Source organism: Dromiciops gliroides, chromosome 2 (assembly GCF_019393635.1).
Source record: "Dromiciops gliroides isolate mDroGli1 chromosome 2, mDroGli1.pri, whole genome shotgun sequence".
NCBI classification, from domain to species: domain Eukaryota; kingdom Metazoa; phylum Chordata; class Mammalia; order Microbiotheria; family Microbiotheriidae; genus Dromiciops; species Dromiciops gliroides.
In genome coordinates this window covers 458,183,549-458,209,362 of record NC_057862.1, presented here as the reverse complement: position 1 = coordinate 458,209,362, position 25,814 = coordinate 458,183,549, and the positions used below count along the sequence as shown (strand labels likewise).

Below are 25,814 nucleotides of genomic sequence, written 5' to 3'. Positions count from 1 at the left end.
GTTGTTTGGTAAATCAAACATTTAAAACATTTTACCTGGGCATTACATTTCCCCCTATAACATTGATTTAGCTGATGTGTTTTTATAGAACTAATGAATATTGTTAGGGAGAGTATTTGTACATCCTTTACTTTTTCTGTATATAGGTTAGCCCTGCATATGCAGAAAGAATTATTTTCTTTTTCATTTTTGTCTTATACTTCTTTAATACTAGACACTCCAACCTAAAATCCGATGTGTTTTTCTTGAAAATGATATCATGTAAAAAGATCTGTGGAATCTAGATGCCGAGTGAACCATACTGTTTCTACTCTTTTTTTTTCTTTTTTGAGGTTTTCCCCTTTTTTCTGATTCTTCTTTCACAACATGACTAATGCAGAAATATATTTAATGTTGATTGTACATATATAACCTATATCAGATTGCTTGCTGTTTTGGGGAGGGGAGAGGGAAGGGAAGAAGGGAGAAAAATTTGGAACTAGAAATCTTATAAAAACAAATGTTAAAAACTATCTCTACATGTAACTAGAAAATAATAAAATACTTTTATGATAAGAAAATTTTAAAAAAGAAAATGATATCATGTGTAAACATCCACAGGGACATTGGTTTCTATAGGCAAATTACTTTTACGTGGGCTAAAAAAGAGGAAGAAAATTCATTTCTTTATTGATGGACATGAACCTATTAAGTGTGGCAAAATATGGGGACCATCCATGGCTATGTATTATGGGAATGACCCAACCTCCACATGTAATGCTCTTTTCTCTCTTGTCTCTGTAGGGGCAGTGCCCACTGTTCAGTTGTCACAGACATCCGGGTGGTCTTTGGGGAGACCTTACTGCCAAGGCCACTTAAGTGTCACACCAGTGGGTGTTCAGAGTTGTCTCATTTCAGTTGTTGTCTCTAGTGTCTGAGGAGGTGCTGCCAAATAAAACATTGCTGTTCTGTGACATGTTACTCAGCTGTGACTTGGTTTTGATTAGGAATTGTGCCCTCCTGTACATGACCCTCTCCTGTTCCTGCTTCAGCTCCAGGTAGGAGCGGGAGAATGTGTGGAAGATGGAGGTCACAGGGAATGCCATAAGGAGGATGCCACTGAGTATGCTGCTCAGGGCTACCACCTGGCCAGGAGTGCTCCTGGGTACCATGTCACCATACCCCACTGTGGTCATAGTGATGACAGCCCACCAGTAGCAGGCTGGAATGCTGCTGAATTCTTGGCTATCAGCCATCTCATTCTCAATGACATAGAGTAATGGGGCAAAGAGGGCAATGGCCACGCAAAGGAACAGCAGCAAGAGCCCAAATTCCCGGGTACACCTTCGGGCCGTGAGCCCAAGCGTCTGCAGGCCCAGGGAGTGTCTCGCCAGCCTCATGACATACAAGATCCTCAAGGCCCGCAGGATACGGAGCACCAGGCCCACCTTGTCCAGGTAGCTGTTGCCAGAGCTAGGCTTCTTTTGACCCACAGATGTGCTATCCACCACCAGTGTAATGTAATAGGGGAGGATGGCGATTATGTCGATCAGAGTCAAGGGGCTCCGGAGGAAGGCAAACTTGCTGGGTGCCTGGATGAACCTCAGTAGGAACTCGAGGGAGAACCAGCCCACACACACTGACTCCACAATGAAGATGTTGTAGCACATCTGGGAGCATTCACCCTGAGAAACAGAAAAGATGCTAGCATCAGGGACAGAACGGCAACACTCTTTGGCTTGGGAATAAAGATGAAGGCTGGGAAAGAGGAGTATATAAGAGAAGCCTATTAAATAAAAAGAAAATGAATAGTACAGAGAGAACCAAAAGAGGTCATGGTGTCCGACTCACTCATTTTGGAAATGAGGTCCAAAGAAATGATTTTCCCAAGGTCACAAAGTAAATTAATATAGTTAGTCCTTTTTATTGTTTGTTCTAGAATTAGCAGTTTCAAGTTCCCAGGGGAGTTCCCTATTAAATTCCCCTAGCATATAGCCATGTACAGCCTTCGAATATTTAAAGATGGCAATTACAATATTTAGCAAATAAGTCCAACTTCATTCTCTCTGTAATATTCATTTTCTTTTTATTTAATAGGCTTCTCTTATATACTCCTCTTTCTTGGCACAGATACTAGAGTGAGTGGTTTGCCATTTCCTTCTCTAATATAACCTCTTTGGTCCCCTCCATTTCCAAATCTACATTGATAACTAATGGTGATTCTATTTATCCTGGAAAGAGCTGAAGACTATAGAGAAATAAGATCATAGATTTGTAACTGGAAGTGTGCTTACAGATCATCTAATCTAATCCTTCATTTTATAAATGATGAAACTCAGGCCCAGAAAGGTCGGGTAGCTTGTCCAAAGCAATACAGATAGTGTTCAGTAGAGGCAGGGTTTGAACCCAGGATCTTTGTGTGTTCTACATCTTGTACTCTTGTTACTATACCTTTCTGTCTCAGAAGACCTGGATTCGAGTCCTGACTCTGTCACTGTGAACAAATCATTCCAATTCAACAAGCATTTATTAAGGATCTAGTATATGCAAGACACCGGAATATCTGTTCAGGATACAAAGACAGAGATGAAAAATAGTGCCTGCACTCAAGAATCTTACATTCCATTCATTATGCCACTTAATCTTTTGGAAACTCAATTTCCTCATCAGAAAAAAGGAGATAATAATGCCCACACCACCTCTCTCACAAATACATTGTGAAGAAAGCACTTTGTAAACCATGATTCTTTTCAGTTATTCTCCTAAGAGTCTATTATAAGGCTAAAATATAAGTATGTTTAAAAGGGGCCTTGATAAATGAATGAGTGAAAGACCCATAATGGGATGTTTGGGAACACATCCTTAATCTTTTTAGAAATAGTGCTTTTACTGGGCCATCAAAAAGGTCATGTAGCTTTCCCCCCATTTAATAAATTATCAAAGTAAAATATTAAATTCTAGGCATTAATTATCATATCATCAACAGTGGTGATACAGGAAATTCTTAGTGGTTTATAGCTCGCACTTGGGCATGACTACTTGGTGGGCCCCAGGGGGGTGAGGCAGGGCTGCTGGAGCATTGCCGTGTCCCTGATGAGCTCACGACGACGTATGCTGCCAAAGGAACTAGGAGTCCTTGTGCTGCCAGAAGAGAGGGAGTGGATGCCTCTTCCTTGAGGCTTAACAGCCCAATGCACATACTATCAGGTGGTAATTTGACTTGTTGGGAGGAGAGATATAGAAATAACTTCTGAAGGTATGAAGGCTCTCAGGGACAGACAGAATAATACAAATTCCATAAAAGAACTTGAAAGTGTTTCTGCCTCGTATCAAAGAAATTTATTCCTATAACGTCAGCGAGGAGGAATGTCAGCTGTCAGGCACCAGGATATGAAGTGCAGTGAACTAAGGCAACATGTTGAGGTGCATGTCAGCAGTGGGAGTTCTGCCATCGAACGATGGCAAATCATTGCACTCCCCTCCTCTCTTTTGATGTGTTACAACACAGCGTGTGGCCAGACAGATTTCCTTGTCTTGCTGTTAGAAAATGCTGGTTATTTAAAAAGCATAAGGGTAGGGCAGCCTGTGATCAGTGTGCCATAGAGAAAGTGGCTACATTTTCTATATTGTGCTGAGAGAAGGAGCATTGTGGAGTGGATCAAGAGTCTGGACAGTAGGAGCAAATCCTGTTTAGCTGAGGGAACTTTAGCAAGTCATGTTACCTCTAGGAGCCTCATCAGTTTCCCCAATTATAAATTAAGCATATTTTTTATACTGCTGTGCTGAGAAGGTAGCTGTTAGGAAAGCCCTATGTAAATGGTTGAAGTGCTTCAGAAATTATTATTGTCTTCTTGTTGTTGTTGTTGGTTATTGTTTTTGCAGGGCAATGAGGGTTAAGTGACTTGCCCAGAGTCACACAGATAGTAAGTGTGAAGTGTCTGAGGCCGGATTTGAACTCAGGTTCTGCTGACTCCAGGGCTGGTGCTCTATCCACTGCACCACCTAGCTGCCCCCTAGAAAATATTATTATTGGACCAATCCTGTTATTGGTCTAGGAACATAACAGAGGGAAACTTCTGATTGACAACTGTTCTGCAATTTATACTCTTAGTTGGGGCAGCTGGTTGGTGTGGTGGATGGAGCACAGGACCTGAGTTCAAACCTGACTTCAGGCATTTACTAGCTGCATGACCCTGGGCAAGTCAGTTAGCCCCAATTGTATAAAAATATAGTCTTAGAGAACTGCCTGGGACATGAGAACTTAAGTGACTTGCCCAGGGTCATAGAGGCAATATTTGGCAGAGACAAGACTTGAACCTAGGTTTTCCTGACTCTGAGACTGCTCTCTATCCACCGTGCTACACTTCCACCCAAAATGAGTAATTATTAATAAATGTCTGAATCCAAATAAAAGGATCACAGGATATACAGTTTGAAGGGATGTCAATCAGAGCCAAAGCTTGACACCAAATTTAGTGCTCTTTCCTCCACACTGCCTCAAGGACCAATGCCAATGATGTATATTAGTTTTCACTGGGCAGAGGTGTGTGTGTGTTTGTGTGTGTGTGTGCATGTAGCTGATTGTGGGAAAGGGCTAAGGAAGGTAAGGGCAAGGGAAAATGAGGTGGAGGGGGTATGGAGAAAGATTGTTTTGTTTCATTTGTTTGATGGTGACTCAGTTGAAAACAAAGATTCTTAAGGAGAAAAAATATTCCACCCCAAGTATTAATATTCAAAGCCTATCCAGTACATCTCTTTATCTCTGTCTCTGTCTCTGTATCTCTCTCTATCTATACATCTCAGGGGCTAAGTCTAATTCCATGGTTCTTTTCCTCAAATAGAACAGGGGACCTATTGGTATTCTCCTAGTGAAACAGGATTAATTTATTTTAGAATTAATAAGCAATGAATTAGCTCTCCAATAGTAACTCTTTTATGTTTAATTAATACAGTTATATCTATTACTGTATAGACTATCTACCCAGCAAGGGTTCTTAAACTTTGTTTATGTCATGGAAACCTTTGGCAGTCTGGTGACACTGACAAACCCCTTTTCAGAATATTTTTAATGTATAAAGTAAAATATGTAGGATTACAAAGGAAACCAATTATAATGATTTATAATTAGAAAATAGTTTTTAGAAAAAGTCCACAGATCCCAGGGAATGTGTGTGTGTGTGTGTGTGTGTGTGTGTGTGTGTGTGTGTAGGGGGAGATGGTCACCTCCTTACACCAGTAGAATGTAAGCTCCTTGAGGACAGGTCGTTTCATTTTTTTATTTTCATATGCAGTGATAAGTATAATGTCTTGCACTGAGTAGGCACTTAAGAAATCTTTTTGTTGAATTGTATTCAGAAGACCAGGATCTGAGTCCTTTTTTTTTGTCAATCATTGAGCAGGGTAACCTTGGGTGAGGTAATTTTAACCCCTTTGATCCTTAGTTTCCTCATCTGTAAAGTGGGAACAATAATACAAGCACTCCCTACTTTAGAATTGTTGCAAGAAAGTTCTTTGTGACCTGTTGGAAAGAAAACACGTTGTGAACTGTAAAGTATTACATAAATGTGAACCAACAGACATTATCCTCATTTGTATTTTAATTATACTCCTCCTCTTTCTCCTCCTCGTAGCTAACATTTATTTATATAGCACTTTAAAATTTACAAAATGCTTTTCATATATTATCTCATTCGTGCCTTACAAGAGTCCTGTGAACTAGGTGCTACTATCATCCCAATTTTCAGATGAATAACCTGAAGCTGAGAAAGATTAAGTACCTTGTATAGATCATACAACTAATAACTATCTGAGGCAGGATTAGAACTCAGGTCTGCCTGACTCCCAAGTCCAGTCCTCTATGTGTGGTTATGATTTTGGGTTCTCAAAGTCCACATTAGCAAAGCAAATACTCCAGCAAGTCCTCTCAAACTGGGAAGGCTTTGAGTCTAGGACTAGTGGTGGACAAGGTACTGTCCATGAGCCAGGGTAGTTAAATTTAGAGAGGATCATCACCAGGGTGGTCACAGGGTCGAGGGCTTTTTGGCCATGACAGTTCTTAACAACTAACTAATAAATTGGGGAAGGGTTGTGATTTGTATCAAAGGAGGAAGTGATAGATCCTTTAAAAAAAGGGTTGAGGAGAGGGACAAGACTAAAATGAAATATTCAAATAAGTTTTATTTCTCATCCTTGACTCTAAGTACCTTGAGGTCAGGAACCCCCACGTCTTTTTTGTCTTCCTATCTTCCACTTATCTCCCCCTCTGCAGAGCACATTGCACACACTCTTTATTTCTGAATGAATGAGTATTCAGCTTCTACTCCAAAATGGCCTCCAGATTTTGCATTTGCTATTTAACATGTATCAAATAGGAACTAAGTTCAAATCTTACTACCTGTGTGACCCTTGAGAAGTCACTTATCTTTTCTGGGACTCACTACTCTCATCTTCAGGAGGCCTGGATTCAAATCCTCAGTCCTTTGACTTAGTACTGCTTGTATCACCTTGGGTAAGTCATTTAACTTCTCTAGGCTTGAATTTTCTTGTCTGTAAAATAAAGGGTTGATTTGATGACCTTTGAGGGCTTTTCTAGCTCTAAACCTACTATCCCAAGAGGGAGGTGAGAGTAAAGGACCTTCGAAGTCCCTTCCACTTTTATGATCCTATAATGCCACAAACCCATGGGATCTTAGAATTGACCCTCTCCTGAGACCCAAAGACCAGAGCGCTAGTCCTCGGACTTCCCTGCACGTGAATCTTCTCCCATACTGGAAGGAACTTACTTGTTCTTCCTCTTCTCTCAAGCTCGGCATGGTGCTGATAGACAGATTCACCGCAGTGATGGTTACAAACAGCACAGAGAGGCAGGCGAACACCTTCCCTGGCAGCCCTGAGTGAGGCCTCTCCACCATGTCCTGCAGCCTCTTCATGCACTGGCCCAGCCGGCTCTCCTCGGCCATCTCCCCGGGGCTCTCGCTCTCCAGCAGGTCATCCTCCCTTTCGTTCATCTCGGCGAACTCCTCGATCTTCTGCAGGTAGCGCCGTCGGCAGCACCAGTCCAGGTTGTCCTCCTCGATGCCCCAGTACAGGAGCTCCTCCTGGAAAGACAGCGCGCACATCTCTCTGAGCAGCCGGAGCTTCCCCACCCGGAGGAAAGTCAGGATCGTCCTGAAGGCCCCAGGGTTGCGGTCGAAGAAGAACTCGTTGCAGGTCACATCGTAGTCGTCACAGACGTTGAGGATGTCGTCGAAGTTGGTGCAGGACTTGAGTTGGCCCAAGCGGGTCAGCGGAAACTCGTCCAGTGTGGTCCATGGCAGCAGGTACTTGATCCCCCCCACGTTAATGATGATCTGCCTCTTTCGGTCTTCAGGCTGACCGCTTTGGGGGGCGTTGTCTTTGGGGTGAAGTCTCTTGGCCCTGCGGTAAAACACGCCCTTGAGGGACTCAGACCGAGGAAAGAACGCATGCTGATGACTGAAGGAGGCATCGGAAGTGCAGCTCAGGGCGCTGTAGTCATAATCTGAGTTTTCTCCAGGCAAGAGGGTCATGGTGGTAACTTAACATCACTTGAATGGGTCAGCAATGAAAATCTGTAATGGGGGAAGAAAGAGAAGGGGAGCAGAGAAATCAGATACTCCTTACAGTGATCAATCAATAAGATAAAAATAACGCTAGCATTTACATAGCAGTTTAAGGTTTGCAAAGCACTTTACACACGGGATTTCATTTCATTCTCAAAATAACACTGTGAAGTAGGTGCTATTATTATTCCTATTTTACAGATGAGGAAACTCAGGGTAGGAAAAGTTAAGTGACTTGCCCAGGGTCCATAGCTAGTAAGTGCCCACGGCAGGATTTGTACTTAAGTCTTTCTGATTCCAAGTGGAATGTTGAATCCTCTGTACTCCACAATGCCAAGATTTAGAGCTCCAAGGGACCTTAGAGGCAACTGAGTCATGGGACCATAGAACTGGAATTGGCAGGGACCTCAGAGGCCATCTAGTGACCCTTCTATTTTACATATGAGGAAACAGAGGATCCAGAAGGTTCAGTGCTTTGCATCAGAGATGGGATTTGACCCTGTCTGTCTTCTGACTACAGCACACTGTGCCCTCTCAAGCAATCAATAAACTTTAATCAAGCACCTGATATGTATCAAAGAGAAGCTAGGTGGTGAAATAGATGGAGCACTGGTCCTGGAGTAAAGAGGCCCTGAGTTCAAATTTAACCTCAGACACAAGCTGTGTGACCCTGGGCAAGTCACTTAACCCCATTTGCCTCAGTTTCCTCCTCTGTAACATGAGCTGGAGAAGGAAAAGGCAAACATTCCCTTCCTTTGCCAACATAACCCCAAATGGGGTCATGAAGAGTTGGACACAACTGAACAACAAGTGAACAACAACACAATAATGAAAAGAAAAATGATCACTGAAAGACTTCAACACTCTGTTCAGTATAATGGATAATCACGACTTCAGAATGCTAATGATGAGTCACACTTCCCCACCTCTTGGCAGTGGGGTGATGGACTAGAGATGAAGAACAAAACATACATTTTCAGATGCAGCCAATGTGATGATTTGTTTTGTTAGACTGATTTGTTAGAAAAGGAGGACTTCATTTTTGGGGAAGGAGGAGGAAGTTGGTGGGTAGTAATGGCAATAAAAAAAGGAAAAGAAAAAAGCATTGATGAAATAGTAAAAAATACACGGAAGTTAGAAAGGACTTCAGAAGGGGACACACATAAGTAGGTCAGTGTTGATACTACTGTGTTAAATTTAATAAAAATGAAAAAAGAGATTTTATGTAACGGAAATTTAGTTTCATACATGATATTCTTTGAACTTTGAAATGTTGGATAGTTAAATTCATTAATAAAAAAGAAAATTAAAAAGACTTCTTCCTTTTGTCCTCGTGGCTTTCTCACCCTAAAGCATCCCATGTGATTGGTTTCTTTTCCCCACTGGTGGGTTCTTGCCAGAACCTCCATTTTAAGGAAGGGCTGCAGGCCAGCCATCTTTTATCTTTCAGAGTCATCCTGGCTTAAACTCTGACTCTCTAAACTCTGGCCCTATCTCCACCCCATCTCCCACTTCTTTTTTGGTTTTCTCTTTGCCCATTAGAATGTAACGTAGGGTAGATTTATGATCTAATATCCAATTTTAGTCTCACACGTTTCTCTTTGCTTGTATTTATATCTTCAGCACTTAATAAATGCCTGACTCACAGTACTATAGGAGATGGTACTTGAGTGAACCTTGAAGTCCACTAGAGACTCTAGTCTCTAGATCACATTCTAGTCATGGGAGACAGCCCATACAAAGGTGCAGAGATGGAAGATGAGTTGTTGAGTGTGAAGGATAGCTAGTAGGCAAGGTAGGTGGGACTATATAGACTGTGTGAAGGGGAATAATGAAAAGGAAGACTTGAAAGGTGGTTTTTATTTATGCATCTAATCATTCATTCATTTGCCCAAACTACAAGGGCTGTTTTGTAGATCCAACTGTATGTGACCTTGAACCATAAAATCTTAGTGCAAAAAGTTACCTAGAACATGAGAAGTAGAAAGGACCTTAGAATATAGAAGGTAGAATGTGGGAACTAGAAGGAGTCCTACAACACAGAATATATAATATCTTAACTGGGAGACCCTTAGTGTGCAGGATATTAGATCTGGAAAGTACCTTAGAACATGGCATCATGAGATAAAAAGGGATGAAGGACACAAACAGATCATTAGAACTTGAAGAACTATTAGGCAGGAGCTCTTAACTTTTTGTATCTTGGATCCTTTTGTCAATCTAGTGAAGCCCCCAGACTCCTCAGAATGATGTTTTTTTTAAATGATGTTTTTAAAAGTATAAAATAACATACATAGGATCACAGAGGAAACCAATTATATTGAAATAGTTATCTATCATTCATCTATTTATTTATGAATGAATCTCTCTCTATATATATCTATGCATCTATGTATCTATGTACCTATGGATATATGTATCTATCGAGTTGACAGTCTCTGGGTCAAGAGCCTCTGCTTTTGGCCTGTTTCTGAGTTTCTATGTTCTAAGAGCCCCTTTTAGTTCAAATCATCTAGTTCTTAGGATCTTAGTTCTAGAGCTAGAAAGACCTGCAGGGATTAGCTGTCCCATTCATTATCTTTTGTGAAAGGTGGATTTTCCAGCATGGCATCAATGAAAAAGAATATTAGATTTTAAATAAACGAACCTGGGTTTTAGTCTTGGATTTGCTGTAAATACCTATGTGACTTCAAGTTCCTTTTGGCCTCTGCTTCCATCTGTTGAACTAGAAAATCCTTTCAAGCCTATTCAAACTTATATTAGGGGGCAGCTAGGTGGCACAGTAGATAGAGCACTTGCCCTGGAGTCAGGAGGACCTGAGTTCAAATCCAACCTCAGACACTTGATACTTACTAGCTGTATGACCCTGGGCAAGTCACTTAGCCCCAATTGCTTCACCCCCTCCAAAAAAAAAACAAACCCCAAACTTATATTATATATTCAAACATATTCAAAATCCCTTTTTATGGAGATAGTATTTGTAACGCACTTAGCACACTGCCTGGCACATAATAAGTACTTGAGAGATGTTTATTTCCCCCCCCTCCCCTTTTCAGATTAAATTTCTTTTAAAAAGATGATTATACTTGTAACTGAATTGAAAATTGATTCAGGTACTAGCTCTAATGCTTACTACTTGTGTGACCTTGGGCAAGTCACTTCCATTTCTTTGCACCTCTATTTCGTTATCTGTAACATCAGAAAGTTGGACTAGATCACCTCTAAAATCATTACAGCTCTAAATTTATGATCTTGGGATCCTATGAATATTGACTTTTCAGCAAGTGTTTTTTAACTTCATATCAAAATGGTAACCAGAACTTTGGTGACACTGTCAGGATTCAATGGGGAAAGTGTGAGGACAATCACATTCTATGCATTTCACATTATCAGTCCTCCTTCTTTGATCTAGAACAGTTTTTCCTTTGCCACTGCAGAAAGGAGAAAATGCCATTTCTGTTAATAAGGGTACTGACAGAGGCAAATGAACATTGTTCTATCTTTACAGCCAGTGAAAGAACTCTTAGGAGACAGTCAGAATTGTAATCACCTCTTCCTTCTCAGTCGCATACTGCTTCAACCCTTCTGGTTTTCCTTCTAGCAGATGGTTTCCCCAATTAGATATTTCCCATTTCTTTCCATCACAGGCGCATCCCCATCATGAATTAGAGCATCGTCATCCTCCCTGAAAAGTTATCCTGTCTCGGCAGAAAATTTAATATGGAAGAAAAGTCACGCTCACTCCTGGCCACCAGCTCACCAAGGGATGATACATATTTTATACTCCATTCTCCCAGCACAAGGCTCCCTAGAGATGGTGAAAGACTGTAATTTGCTAAATGAGGTTGGGGTGCTAATTCTTTTTAGCTCACAATTCAACTGATGTCCAATGCACCCGTGTGGGAATTAGATTTTTTTCATCTTTGAAGTGAAGTTTAACTAGACAAGCTCATTATTTGCAATGCCAATTGGCTTGTACCAGAATTAAAAGTTCCTTAAACATTAAAATAGCTACTTTACCCCATCCTGATACCAAGAACAAAGTCTCTCCTTAGTTACCACTAAAGTAATAATCAATAAAGCCCCTAAAGTAGCTATCCTTGAGCCCTTGGTAGAATTGGGCCTCTCTTAGGAAGGTGAAAGAGAGAGATTAGGGAAGGGGATGGAGTAAAGGTTATGGGAATGTTATCTTTAGGAATTAGGGAAGGTGTGGAGGGCAGGACTGGGTTAGAGGAGGTTTTCCTGACTGGGCGAGTGAAGGGAGATGGCCAGGCAAGGGTGAGACTTGGTAATGGTAAAATTTGGTCAAGAGACTTGGAAGTATCTGAATCTAAGATTGAAAGTGATGGCTGGTCAAGGTAGGACCTTGCCAGGAAGGGGTTGATGAAATTATGTTGGTAGGTGACAAAATGTTAAAGATGGGGTTGAGCTTTTGTGCTTCACTTTGATTAAAGCAGGGTGGAGACTGTGGAGCCAAAGTGCTACTATAGAAATTTGTGAGATGTAGGTCCCTGAGAGAAATAAGTCTGTCTTGGAAAGAGAGCTGGACTTAGAAGATGTGGATTTCAGCTCTTTACTAATTATGTGACTGAACAAGTCACTTTACCTCAATGAAACTTAGTTTGTTCATCTTTAAAATGGAGCGATCATATTAGTTCTATCTTTGTGTGACAATTTCTTCCCCCACCCCCCATCCATTTAGGGCTATGACTAAGAGTCCTGAGAAAGCTGTCTCTGAAGATAGGTCTATTTTTTTGACCAGATATAAGTAGTGACATGCATAGTTAGGATAGTATATTCTATATATGAAAACCTTGGCCTATGATGCCAGTATAAAATGGCCATTGACTCTCAAATCGGGCTGCCTATCTCCTTGATCCAAAGACAGCTTTATTATCCTGTTATTCTACCCCTTATCCTGGGAAAAATCATCTTTCCTGTGTTACTACCATCTCCTACCTTCCACACCCAACTTTAAAACAATTTATGAGTGAAAAGTGAATCCAGGTCCCACTAGTGGCAACTTGAATCTGCCAGGAAGAGTTGATTCTTGAGAAGTACCTGGGAGGGACCTGCGACTGTGAGAAAATTGCTAATGGATTGGTACTGGTGTACTCCACTTTGACCCTAGCTGGGGGCTCCAGCAGTCAGGGAGATCTGAGTTCCCTGCTCCTCAAGCTTGGCAGATGTCAGGGAACACAATGTTGGTAGCTGCAAATGACAGGTTTTCATTTTCTCCTTGGAGGCTTGTCTTGACTGCTTGGAGCCACTATGCCCCGATAACTCCCCCTATCTTGTGGATACGGTTTATAAGATCTTGCAGTGTCTGACTGGTGAGGAGTAAACTCTTTGGGAAACTCTATTGGGGGAGTGTGTTTCACCCTATCCTTCAAGGCTCACCTTAGTCCCTCATGATGTTGGGTAAATGTGTCATTGTTTATTGTTATTGTCCATTTGTTTCAGTTGGGTCACTTCGTGACTCCATTTGGGGTTTTCTTGGCAAAGATACTGGAGTGGTTTGCTATTTCCTTCTCTGGCTCATTTTACAGACGAGGAAGCTGAGGCTAACAGGGTTAAGTGACTTGTCCAGGATCACATAGCTAGTAAGTGTCTGAGGTAACATTTTAATTCAGGTCTTCCTGACTCCAGGCCCTATCCCCTGTGCCACCTAGCTGCCCTAATAAGGTATTTACTGAATAGCCATCCAGCTTCTTCAACTCAATGAGATTTCCTTACTCTGGATAACTTTACACCATGTTTCTTTATACTTCAAGGATCCATGATTTCATCAGTGTAGGATGTAGACAATCTCTCCACCAAGGCAGATTCAATTAATCCAACCAAATAAATATTTAATAAGTGCCAACTCTACGCAAGGCTCATAGCCAGCTATGTATAGTAGCAGAGTTGGCTAGGAGTTAGGAAGACCCAGGTTCAAATTCTGTTTCTGATACACACTAACTCTGTGACCTTGGACATATCACAACTTCTCAGGGCTGTAGGTAACTCCTAAGCCTATGTGTTGTGGAGAAGGTGCCAACTTGCTTGAATAGGAGAAGTTTCTTCATCTTAGAGTTTCCTATATTAACTAAACTCTAGTTTCAGTTCCCATCCTTACACTACATTCAAGACATTGAAGCCAAGTTCTAGGGATGCAAAGACCAATATTTTTGTAAAGTGCCTGCTCCCTGAGATTTTGTATTTTCCTGGAAATGCTTACAGCCTACTATTTGGCACCATTCTCAATGGATTGACTTTGAGAATTACTAGACCCAAGTTCAAACCTGGCCTCAGACACTTACTAGCTGTGTGACCCTGGACAAGTCGCTTAACCTGCTTGCCTCAGTTTCCTCATCTGTAAAATGAGCTGGAGAAGGAAACGACAAACCACTCCAGCATCTTTGCCGAGAAAACCCCAAATGGGACTGTGAAGAGTTGTACATGACTGAAAACAACAACAACAACAGTTTATCACTCTATCTTATACAGTGATGAGCCTTTTAGAATTGAGCTAGGATGATTTTTGCAAAACAGGCAGGCAGCCTAATATGTGCTGATATTGGAAGCTTTTCCAACTTGGTAGGACCTGCCAGAGCTTTCACTTTCCTGGTAGAACCTTCAAGAACTTGGGGTCACATCCATGTCTCAATGACAATAAAGTTCATTAGCGAACTCTGAGTTACATTGTTCAGAAGAGCCCAGCATACTTTGGATTTTTTGTCTACATGTTGCAGATGTTATAAGGGTTTGAAAGGAGAATGCCCCCATGATATAACTTTGGGGAAAGACCACACCATTGCCTTAAGTAACATGTCTTCATTGCTATCCAAGAAGTTAAATTGCTGTTTGTTTCATTTAGTCATTTCATTTGATTTTCAAACGTTCAGACAGGTTAAAAGGCATCAGTTTTAGTTTAATATGAGCTTTCAAATTGTGTGCTGTGGTCACAATACAGGTTTGGAAAATGGTAAGCCTCAGTTTTGGCTAAGTTGCCAAGTTGAAGATCTGGGTTTTAGTCCCTGGCTCTCCCATTTATCAGCTGTATGACCTTGGTCAGGTTATTTAATATTCCTAGGTCTTAATTTCATTATTTATAAAATGAATGGGTTGGATAAGTTGATTACTAAGGTCACTTATAGCTTTTAACCTTCTATGTCTAGCTTTCATATTCTATGTGCAACAATCCCTTCCATGTTATAACATTCTATGCTCTAAGGTCCCTTCCAGCTCTGATGTTCTATATTCTATTAATTTGTTAATTAATGCACCATCTGTTAATTTGACAAACTGAGGAAACTTTCCAACAGAAAACAATAAAACATTTTAGCTCCTTTGATTTGTTTCTCTTTTCTCTTTGCCAAGATATTCCAAGTTACTACTCTGTCCTTAATTATTCTTTGTGAGAGAAAGAGAGGAGAGAGGGAGGGAGAGACACAGAGAGAGAGAGACAGAGAGACAGAGAGAGAGGGTCAGAGAGAGACAGAGACAGACAGACAGAGGGAAACAGAGACAGACGACAGACACAGGCTAGAGACAGAGAGACAGAGACATGAGACAAAGACAAAAGAAAGAGAGAAGGGGGGAGGACAACTAGGTGGTACAGTGGATAAAGCATAGGCTGTGGATTCAGGAAGACCTAAATTCAAATTCGGCCTCAGAACTTGGCACTTAGTAGCTGTATGATCCTGGGCAAGTGACTTAACCCTCATTGCCAGATTGAGAGAGAGAGAAGGGGGGAGAGAGGGGGGGAGAGAGAGGGGGAGAGAGAGAGAGAGAGAGAGAGAGAGAGAGAGAGAGAGAGAGAGAGAGAGAGAGAGAGAGAAACAGAAACAGTGAGTATGTATAATGGAAGATGTCTAGCAAGTGACCCATAGAATTACAGATTGCCAGCTATGACTCTGTCCTCTCTATTTTTTTGTGACCCTGCTTTTTCCTGGTTTCTCTCCTACCTGTCTGACAGCTCCTTCTCAGTCTCCTTTTCTGGATGAATATCCATGTCTTGCCCCCCTCTGTGTAGGTGTAAAACACAGACCTCTCTCCTGGGTTCTTGCTTCTTTCCACATTCTCTTTTCCTGGGTAAGCTCATTAGCTCTGGTGGCTCAGTTATCATCGCTATGCAGATGACTGCCAAATCTACCATCTGACTTTTATCTTTCCTAAACTCTAGTCGCTCATCACCAACTGCTCACTGAACATCTCCACCTGTACATCCCACAGGCATCTTAAAAACTCAATGTGTCCAAAATGGAACTCTACTCCCGTACCCCAGCTCCTTCCTAACTTCCCTGTTTCTATTGAGAATACCATTATCATTCTAGAAACCCAAGTTTATAACCTTGAGGACTCATCTCTTTGCTCTTCCTCACCCACCAAATATGCTCAGTTGCCAGGTCTGGCTATTTCTACCTCCTCATCTCTCTACTCACATGGCTAACACCCTATTTGAAAACCTGCCTATCTGTTTTCTGGATTACTGCAATAGCCTCTTAACTGGTCCCCATAACCCCAGCCTCTTTCCTCTCTAATCTGTCCTCCACATAATCGTCAAATTGACATTCTTCAAGCACAGGTCTGACCACATCTGTTCCCCCTTTTCTCCTCCCCTCCCCATTCCTCTTGAAGAACCTTCAGTGGCTCCCTATTTTCTTCGTAATCTGGCTTCAACATACCATTCCAGGCTTATTTTTACATTACTCTTCCCCTCCCCTCACAATATAATTTACATTCCAGCAGACTGATCTATTTGCCATTTTCTGTATAAATTCATTGCAGTTCCTACTTCTTCCTCTTTGCATGGGCTAGGCCCCATGCCTGGATTGTTCTCCTACTCCTGTCAGCTTTCTTAGAATCCCTAGCTCCCTCTAAGGTTCAGGCCTCTCTGATAACCTCCCCTGCTCCCCTCAAAGGCCCTTACCTATATGAGGACTTTCTTGATCCCTCTAGTTAGTACTGCTTGCCCCTTCTCACCTTCCCTCACCATTGCTTTGTATATAGTTTATATTTACTTATCTCTGAACACAGGGTTTTCCTGAGTAGAATATAAGCTCCTTTAGGGCAGGAATTTTTGTTTCTTTGTTTCTGTGCCTAGCACAATGTCTTGCACCCTGAATAGTCTTAATACATGCCTATTGAATTGCAGCAAATTACCTTTCTGTTTCTTCTTCAAGAATTTATGGTACCGGGGCACAGTGGATAAAGCACCATCCCTGGATTCAGGAGGACCTGAGTTCAAATCCAGCCTCAGACACTTGACACTTACTAGCTGTGTGACCCTGGGCAAGTCACTTAACCCTCATTGCCCCGCAAAAAAAAGAAAAAAGAAATTATGGTACCATAATTTTAACTGGCAGCCTGCCTGATTTTATCTACCAAGGAAAGGGGATGGATAGCAGAGGAAGGATCTTGATGTTCACCTGAGGCAGCATGACACAGTACAAAGAACACTGGCCCTGAGTCAGGAGAACTGGGTTCAAATCTTCTAATGTTTATTAACTGTGATACCTTAGACAAGTCACTTAACCTGAATAAGCCTTAGTTTAAGGAAAATGAAAGGGTTGGACTGTTTGGCCCCTGAGGGCCCTTCTAGGATTATGATTCTGACTATATGTCTTCCTCTCACTATCTTTATCTTTCTAAAGTGGTGAATAGGCAGTTTGACTATTTTAGACTTTTTAAAAAATAGACTCCCATATATTAATCTATGAAAACCAAGATATTAATCTTCCAAAGTAGGGTTTGGGGTAAATGGTTGAAGCTACTGCCTTTCAAAGAACACATGAGAAAAGAACCTAGCTTTGGTTTAGATAGAAAGAAGGAAGCTTTTCTGTGCTGCTGCCCCAGCTTAATGCTAGCAAATGAACACAACAAGTCCATTCTGATTATAATAGGCATATCATTGAAGACATAGACAGGATATGTTAGTACTCTTCTTTAATCTCCTAGTAGGGATTCCGGGGCAGTTAGGTGGCTCAGTGGATAGAATACAGGGCTTAGAATGAGGAAGATTCATCTTCATGAGTCAAAATCTGGTCTCAGACACTTCCTAGCTGTGTGATCCTGGACAAGTCACTTTACCCTGTTTGCCTCAGTTTGCTCATATGTCAAATGAGCTGGAAAAGGAACTGGCAAATCACTCTGGTATTTTTGCTAAGAAAACCCCAAATGGGCTCACAGAGTCAGACATAACTGATACAACTGAACAACAAAGGGAGTCCAAGAGAACATGGGGCCTCATCAAAGAAGCTGGGGTCAGGTCTTATATCATTCCTCTTTTCACTCCACATTTGGTGATGTGGTCCTCTTTCCAAAGATAGAAAGTAGTCATATCCAGGTTGAGAAACAATCTTTGACAAAGCCCCCAAATGGTAAGCCTACCTTTCTCACTTCATTCTCCTGTTGTCCCTAATACTACCACCCTCTATCTACAAAGTGTCAAAGCTAGGACCCAAACTCTGACCTTTTAATTCAAATCCAGTGTTCTTTCTGTTACCTCATGCTGCCTCCTCTCTATGCCATAATAACTGAATAGGGTTTTTAACTCAAGTTTCCATGGAGTTTTACAGTTTACGAAGTGCTTTCTCTACCAAAAAAACCCTACAATCCTGAGACAGGTAGTGTAAGTATTATTATGTCTATTTGACAGATGAAGAAACTAAGGATAAGAGAGATCATATGATTTGCCCATGGTCACACAGCTAGACAAATTCAGAACAAGGATTTGAAAAGAGTACTCCAAACACAACTGTGCAAGGTGATACAGTGGATAAAGTGTTGGCCCCAGAGTCAGGTAGACTCATCTTCATGAGTTCAAATCTGGCCTCAGACACTTACTTGTTGTGTGACCCTGACCAATCCATTTAACCCTGTTTGTATCAATTCCTCATCTATAAAATGAGCTAGAGAAGGAAACAGCAAACCACTCCAGAATCTTTACCAAGAAAACCCCAAATGGGGTCACAGAGGAGTTGTTCAGATTTAACAACAACAACAACAACATCAAGCTAGAAAGGTTCAGAGTACATGTCAGGCCACAGTTCCATTGTCTAAGGATAAGTCTCAACGAGAGCAGAATGATTCATCACCAGAAGGGTGGTCAGGGGTGTGCTGTCTTTTGGCCACAGAAAGTCAGGTCTCCAAAGATTGTCTCCAAAGGTGTGGTCAAAGGAAGTGGCTCCTATGTCAATGAAATCCCAGATTCTTAAGGTATATTCCCAGAGGTATGTATGGTAGCTTTAGCTTTATGTATCTTCTAAAATGGGACTTTTGTCATGCATTTCCCATCCTTGGGGAAAACCATTCCCTGTAACTGATGAGGGCACTAAGATGGAATGAATACAAAGTTCCTACATATATATTTGGGTTTTTTTGTTTTTTAGTTAGGCAATTGGGGTTAAGTGACTTGCCCAGAGTCACACAGCTAGTAAGTGTTAAGTGTCTGAGGCCGGATTTGAACTCAGGTACTCCTGACTCCAGGGCCGGTGCTCTATCTACTGCGCCACTGAGCTGCCCCCACATATATTTGTGAGCTTTAGGAAATGCAGGATGACAAGAATCCACAATGAAATAGTACTTTAAAGTTTACAAAATGCTTTCCCCACAAGAACCCTGTGAGGTAGGTAGAATATTATCAGCTTCATTTTACAAATAAGGAAACTGAGACTCAAAGACATCAAGTGACTTGTCCAAGGTCACATTATTCCTCCTGAAGTAAGTCTAGAATGGAAATATGGACCTGGGGGTGTGGGCAAGAGAAGAGATCAACATGTCTTTTGGGTATCAGAAAGTTAAATCTCTTCCTTCCTACTCAATCTTATTCCAGTGACCCCCTGTTAGATTTCTTCTTTGGCCCTTTACATATACCTATTGCCTTTCCTAGCCTTTCAATGCAAACCCTCTCTCTGGAGCCTGTCTGCTTGGGGTAGGGAATTTTAAGTGGTAGCCAGATATCACCTTCAGTGACTGCCTGTTAACTCTAGGATAAAGTCCTCTATGCCTCCAGCCTACCTTTCCAGACATTCCATGTGACTATTTTTCATGCACTCTGTATTCCAAATGAATTAATCAATAAGCATGAATAAGTATAAGAGGCATTGTGCTAAGTACAGGGAATCAAAGAAGAAAGTCCCTTCCTTCAGGGGTCATATTCTTATTGAGGAGATAACATATACATATATAAGTACATTCAGAGTATATACAGAATGAATACAAGGTAGTTTTTCTTTTCCTTTTTTGAGGAAATATTCCTTAGCTGCTGTGGGAGTAGGGTGTGGTAGGGGAAAAACCGTGATAATCTTCATGAAGGATTATTAGCTAAGAGGCAGCTAGGTAGCACAGTGCATAGAATATTGAGCCAGGAGTCAGGAAGACCTGAGTTCAAATCCAGCCTCAGACACTTAGATGTGAGATCTTGGGAAAGTCATGTAACCTCTATCTGTCTCAGTTTCCTCATCTGTAAAATAATTCTGAGGATAAAATGAGATGATATTTGTAAACTTTAACGTATTATATAAATGCTGGCTATTATTATTAGCTCTCCAAATTCCAAAGTTCCATCTTTTAGTATATATCCATAATGCCTGGAATGTTTCTCTCTCATCTTTACCTTAAGCATTTCTTTTCTTTCTTCTAGTCTTTGTTCAGATATCACCTTCCTTGATTCCCTCCTCCCACTCCAATTTGTTACTCTTCTATCCCTTTACCTCAGCCGTTAGAATGTAAGTTCCTTGAGGGCAGGGCCTATTTCACTTTAGTCTAAGTGTCTTAGCACTTAGCAAAGTGCCTGGCACAAAGTTAAGTGCTTGATAAATGCTTTTGGTTGAGTCATTGAGTCAAATGATCTTGTATTTACTTTTCTGTATACCAGTTTTATCCCTAGCAGAACATAAGTTGTTTGAGGTCAGGGACTGTTTCATTTGTCTTTTTATCTCCAGTGTCTAGTACAGAACCTCAAACATAGCAGGTAGTTTGTTTAATTGTTGTTTGATTCCATCCCATGGTTAGCATGGGTCTTTAAGTCTTAAATGTTTTCCCTCAAACTGTTCCAGATTTATTCAAGTTCAATTTTACTTAACGTATTGCTACCTTGATTTGAATTATCTTTCATGATAAACCTTTCCCCAATATTTCTGATTTTCCTCATATAACAATAAGGGGGTGCACATCAGATCAAGACTTATTCTTTTCCTACATCCCTCTTAAGATCACCCTCCTCTCTCCCACCTCCTCTCCCAGTGTAGTTCTCTCTATAGGATTAACTCTGGAAAACAACAACAGCTTTTTGAATCTGAGTTTAACACAAAGGGAAAGCCCAAGTTCACATCATAGTTGGCCACCATGAAAGTCATCCTGTTGAAATCTTTCATGCCACACTGAGTATAGATGTGAAGACTATCAGAGCTCAAAGAGACCATGATAGTTAGCTAGTCCAACTTCCCCATTTTGCAAACCAGGAAATGAAAGTTCATAGAAGGCTGTGTCTAAGGTTTTACAGAGTCAGTGACAGACTTATTTCCATAACCCTAGGTCTTCTGAACTCTCACTTCAATGTTTTCTGTTCTACTCCACATTAATATTCAATTTATATCATGAAAGGCTTTTAAGATTTTTTTCTTTCTCACCAAGGTCTTCAACAAGCACTTTAATTCAACAGGCACATAGTGAGCCACTACATGTGTGCAAGGCTTTGGAGATAGTACAGAGGCAAAAATGAAAACAGTTCTTGCCTACAAGGAGCATGCATTTTCCTAGGGGCACAACACACACAGATAAGTCGATTGCATAAGATTTGTATTTACAAAATGCAAAGATTTTATTTTGGGGGTGGGCTAAAACAAGATGGTCTAAAGCATATTTTCAAATCCATTCATTTAGGAGAGGATAAAATCTTTAATTCATAAACATTTGGCCAGATCTGTAGACTTGGCGATTGTTTAACATTTGCCTACGCCTTCCTCACAACTATGCAAGGCTGTCCTCAAACCCTTACTTACATATGACCTTTTTCCTGGAGTAGTACCAGATCTGGACTGAAAAATCTCGGGCAACAGTTAAGATAGGGGTGACTTTCTGCTATTCCATTGTTTACCTCTTCTAGGATAAGTATGCTAACAAGGACAGCTTTTCCCTTACTCTATCAACCAGGCTCTCTATGGAGGCAGATCCAGCCTGAAAGGAAGTCCTTCTCTGGATAAATCACTTCCCCTCTCTGGGTCCCAGTTTCCTAATCTGTAAAATAAAGAGGTTAAACTAGGTGATTCCTAAGATCCATTTGAATCCTGATGCCCTTCCAGCTCTGACATTTTATGCTGGAAAGTTCCTTCCAGCACCAACAACGTGTAATTCTAAGTTTCCCAAAGTAGCCTCTATCAAACCAAATCAGGTCCAGTGCACTCAGCTCCCTCACCTCTCTCCCACTGAGGATGGCTATCTTTCCTACTTCAGGGGGAAATAAACACTCAGGAGGAAGGGTTCTCTCAGGGTTGGGGGAGCAAGTATGCCTTCTTTTTCTGGAAATCCCGATGAAAAGACCCCATTTTCCCGGCTGATAGACAGACAAGAACGTTGGATAAAAACACAACAGCCAAGTTAAATCCAAACCACCCCAAAAGGGATCATTTTTGCAGGAACACGAATCTTAGCACCAGGTAGGCAGTAAAGAGAAGAAAGACTGCTAACCCCATGGGTCAACCGTAAAAATACAACGAAAAAACAACCTCTAAAGGGAAAGATCCATCAATAAATGTGCACAATGATGACTACCTCTGGACAGGCTGATAGCTTTGCCACCCGAGATAGAGAAGACAAGAGCAGGAGCAGGCGGTCACCGGCTCAAAGTTCAAATTATACGTTTCTTTCTCTCTCTGGCCACCCTTGAACCTGTGGACACTCCTGCCTCTGTTGCCTCTAATTTCTGACGCTCTGTGGGGGCGGGGGTGGTGGTGTCACCAAACCGTGGTTACCCCCCACCCTCACCCCCAACCCTCTAGGGCCAAGTTTTAAATGATCTCGATCCCGGGAAATCAGAAATTGTCAGGTTAAGGTCCAGAAGGCCAGATATGAGGGCTGGGGAAAGCGGGTCAGACGCCTGGACCACCCTCCTCGTCCCTCCCCTAGTCTTGAGAAGAGCCTCTCACCCGCGGGAAAACTTTACCGGCTTATGCCTGGTGAATAAGAGAGCTCCCAGCTTCTTCCCTGAGAAGCTCCAGCCAAGGCGGGCGTGGTCTCCGGGAGGCAGCGGGTGCCCCTGCCTTGCCCCGCTCGCCTCACCCCGCTTGGTTCTGCTCTGCTCGGGACTCGGCTCTGCACTGCTCTGGGAGGAAGCCGCAGCTCCAGTCGTGGAAGCAGCCTGGGGTGGCAGGGGAGGGAGGGGGGAAGGGGGGAGAGGAGGGAGAGACGGGAGGGGGAAAGAGGCTGGGGACTGAGCGCCGGGAGAGGAGGAAGGGAGGGAGTGTTTGAGGGGGGCAGCGCCCAGGGACCAGAGCTTGTCCTGATCCCAGGGCCCTGACTCTCGGCCAGCACGTGCTCACACCTGCGTGGGCTCCTGGCAAGCGTCCCAGGGCTCCTTCAGCATCCCCCCCACCCCTGCCGTTCCCCCCACCCCCTTCCCCAACGGGGCGGGATGCGCGTAGGCATGCAGACCCAGCCGCTCCCTAGCTGGCTCCCGGCTCCAGGCTCCTAGCTCCTAGCTCCCGGGATGTGACACTGACCCCAGTCCCCGGAGCGTTCCAAGACTGCGGGACCGCTTCCCAGATCACCGGCCGGAGTGCGGCTCCAGTCGCTTTACCGCGGGTCCCTGTCCCGGGCAGGTCTCCTCCCCTGGAAACTGTTGCTTTGCTCACTGCCGCTGGCTCAGCACAGGCGCTGCCGCCGCCGCCGCCGCCACCGCTGCTCAGTGTCAAGTTGTTAGGGGTGAGGAGCGGAGCCAGTGAGTGCTGGGACTTGGTAGGAGCCGGAGGATCAGCGCTTCTCCGGCTTCTCTCGGCTGGCCCCGCAGAGAGCGAGCTGGAGCTGGGCGCTGGGGAGGTGAGAAATGACGGGGCCACCTGAAGGGTGTGTGTTGCCCCTCCTCCCCTCCCCATCTCTCTCTCCTCCTTCCTCTCTTCTCTCCTCCCTTCTCTCCTCCCTCCTTCTTCCTCTCTTCCACCACCTTCTCACCTTTTCCTCTTCTTTCTCCTCCCTGCCAGCTTTTTTCTTTTCTCCTTTCTTCCTGCATTCATCCTCCCTCCTCTTGCCACTTCCTCTTCTCCCATCTTTTTTCTTTCTCCCTCGCTCCGTTGCCTTATCCCATCCTCTGCTTAGCCTTCTCTCAGCCTCTCTCACCTTTTCCGCCCTCCTCTTTTCCCTCTCTCTTCTCTTCTCCTCTCCCTCTTTTCTTCTCCCTCCCTTCCCTCTTCCTCTTGCTCTTTCCCTTCTCCCTCTCTTCCTCCTGCCCCCTTCTCGCTTTTTTCCTTCCTTTCCCCATTTTTCCTTCCTATCTTGTCTTCTTCCTTTTACTTCAAAGCCTCCAGCCTGCCCAGCTTTTCTTTTCCTCTTTTCCCTTCTTCCATCCTCCCTTTCTTTTGACTCATCCTCTTTTGTTCCACCTCCTTCTCCATCCCCCACCATTCCCCATTCTCCTCCTTTCGGCCTCCTTTCTCCCCCACTTTTACCTTCCCTCTCCATTCCTCTTCATCATTCCCAATCCCTTTCCTCCCCGCTGTTATTCCCTTCTGTTTCCTTCCTATCTTCCTCCTCCTCCCTCTCTTTTCTTTTTCCCTTTCCTCCCCTGCAGATCCCCCTCCTCCCTCTTTTACTTCCTCTACTCTCCCTTCCCCATTCTCTCGTCTTCCCTATTCTTCTATCCCTTCTCCTTTCCCTTCTCCCATTCTCTCCTTCCTCTCTCTTCCTTCTCTGCCACCTCCCCTCATCTTTTATCTCTTTCCTCCCCCCACCCTTCCCGATCCAGTAGGTATTCCTTTCACCCTTCCATTTTCTTCTCTTTTTCTTTTCCCTTTCACTCTTCCTCCTTTCCCCCCTCTCCTTTCCCCTGTCCTCCCTTTTCTTTCTCCTTTATTCCTTCTCCTTCCTCTTTCTCTCCCTTCTTGCCTCATTCTCTTTCCCATTTCCTCCCTTCCCCTGCTATCTCCTCTTATTCCCCTCTTTCCCTGTCTGTCTTCCTCTTTTCCTCCCTCTCCTCTCTATCTTTCTTCCCTTCTCCCCACCTACCATTCCGTTTCTTCTCCTCCTTCCTTTATCATTTCCCCCTTCATTCCTTTCCCCCTTTGCTAAGAAAGTAAAAACAGAAAAAGATCCAAAGAAATATTTTTTAAAATCATGCTTGGCAAAATGTTTTCACATGCATTGGAGACCTGGAAAGGAGGTTTTTCAGGAGACAGCTGAGAGCTTCTTTTTGTGTCTACACAAAATAAATTCATTTATTAGCTGTGAGACCTTGAGCAAGTCATCTCATCTTTTTGGTATTCAATTTCTTCAATAGTAAAAAGAAAGGGTTGGACTAAGCAATCTTTATCCATTCCAGCCCTGATATTCTTTATTCGTGGGGATGTAGATTTTGAGTTGTGATAGTTTCTTCATCTATAAAAGAAGATGGTTGGACGAGATGATCTCTAAGGTCTAATACTCAAGCAGGCTAACTGACTTGCTTTCTTTCTAAAATGAAGGCTAAAAAAGTCTTCTAGGTCTAAAGTTCTAGCATCTTTATGAGATTAGGGACTGAATGGAATTACAATATCTAGGAAGTTAGATTATTACTCTAGAACAGCTTTAGCTGCAAATGGAACATAGAATAATGAAATGAACATTGAGCCCACATAGCATCAAATGTTTGGTTACTTTTTGTGACTTTTGAGTTAGTCACTTAACTTCATTGAGTCTCAGTTTTCTCATCTGTAAAATAGATATAATAATACTTGTACTATTTATCTCATAGCCAGGTTGTGAAATAAACACTGTGAAATGTGAAGTGCTACATGAATGAGTCACTAATGATAAATGAGAGTATTTGGTAAACTCATTAAATAATTTCCAGTTTAAAAGTGCTCCCTTCCCATAATGTAATTCAGACTTACAGAACCAAATACATATTTAGGAGCTTATACTTTTCTCCCTAAAACTTTTCCTTGTTAGGATAGCATCTAGAAATGTAGGATTCTTAACCTTTTCTGTGTGATATAGACCCCTTTGGGGTAGTTAAGTGGCAAAGTGGATAGAGCACTGGTCCTGGAGTAATTTCTCAGTTCAAATCCAGCCTCAGACACT

At 42.5% G+C, this 25,814-nt stretch overlaps 1 protein-coding gene across 7 annotated transcripts; it reads right to left on the bottom strand.

Annotated features, from left to right (window-relative positions):
• Positions 1-590: 590 nt before the first annotated feature.
• On the bottom strand, positions 591-24,785 carry KCNG1 (potassium voltage-gated channel modifier subfamily G member 1). 7 transcript variants are annotated; one of them, XM_043985576.1, is made up of 4 exons: positions 24,762-24,785; positions 23,264-23,571; positions 6,762-7,568; positions 593-1,664 (listed from the first exon to the last, which is right to left on the bottom strand). In XM_043985576.1, exons 3-4 carry the CDS (start codon positions 7,524-7,526, stop codon positions 894-896), a joined length of 1,536 nt encoding a protein of 511 aa, XP_043841511.1. In that variant the 5' UTR covers positions 7,527-7,568; positions 23,264-23,571; positions 24,762-24,785; the 3' UTR covers positions 593-893. The 7 variants fall into 7 exon arrangements, with proteins under 7 accessions (XP_043841513.1, XP_043841514.1, XP_043841515.1 ...); XM_043985575.1 differs by lacking the exon at positions 24,762-24,785 and adding an exon at positions 24,206-24,246; XM_043985573.1 differs by lacking the exon at positions 24,762-24,785 and adding an exon at positions 23,712-23,958.
• Between the last annotated feature and the right edge of the window lie 1,029 nt (positions 24,786-25,814).

Excerpts from the sequence above, each read along its gene's own strand:
- KCNG1 (XM_043985576.1), bottom strand. The coding sequence starts at position 7,526 with ATGACCCTCTTGCCTGGAGAAAACTCAGATTATGACTACAGCGCCCTG. Across the intron at positions 1,665-6,761 it reads TGAGAGAAGAGGAAGAACAA|GGTGAATGCTCCCAGATGTG; the intron begins GTAAGTTCCTTC and ends TCTGTTTCTCAG.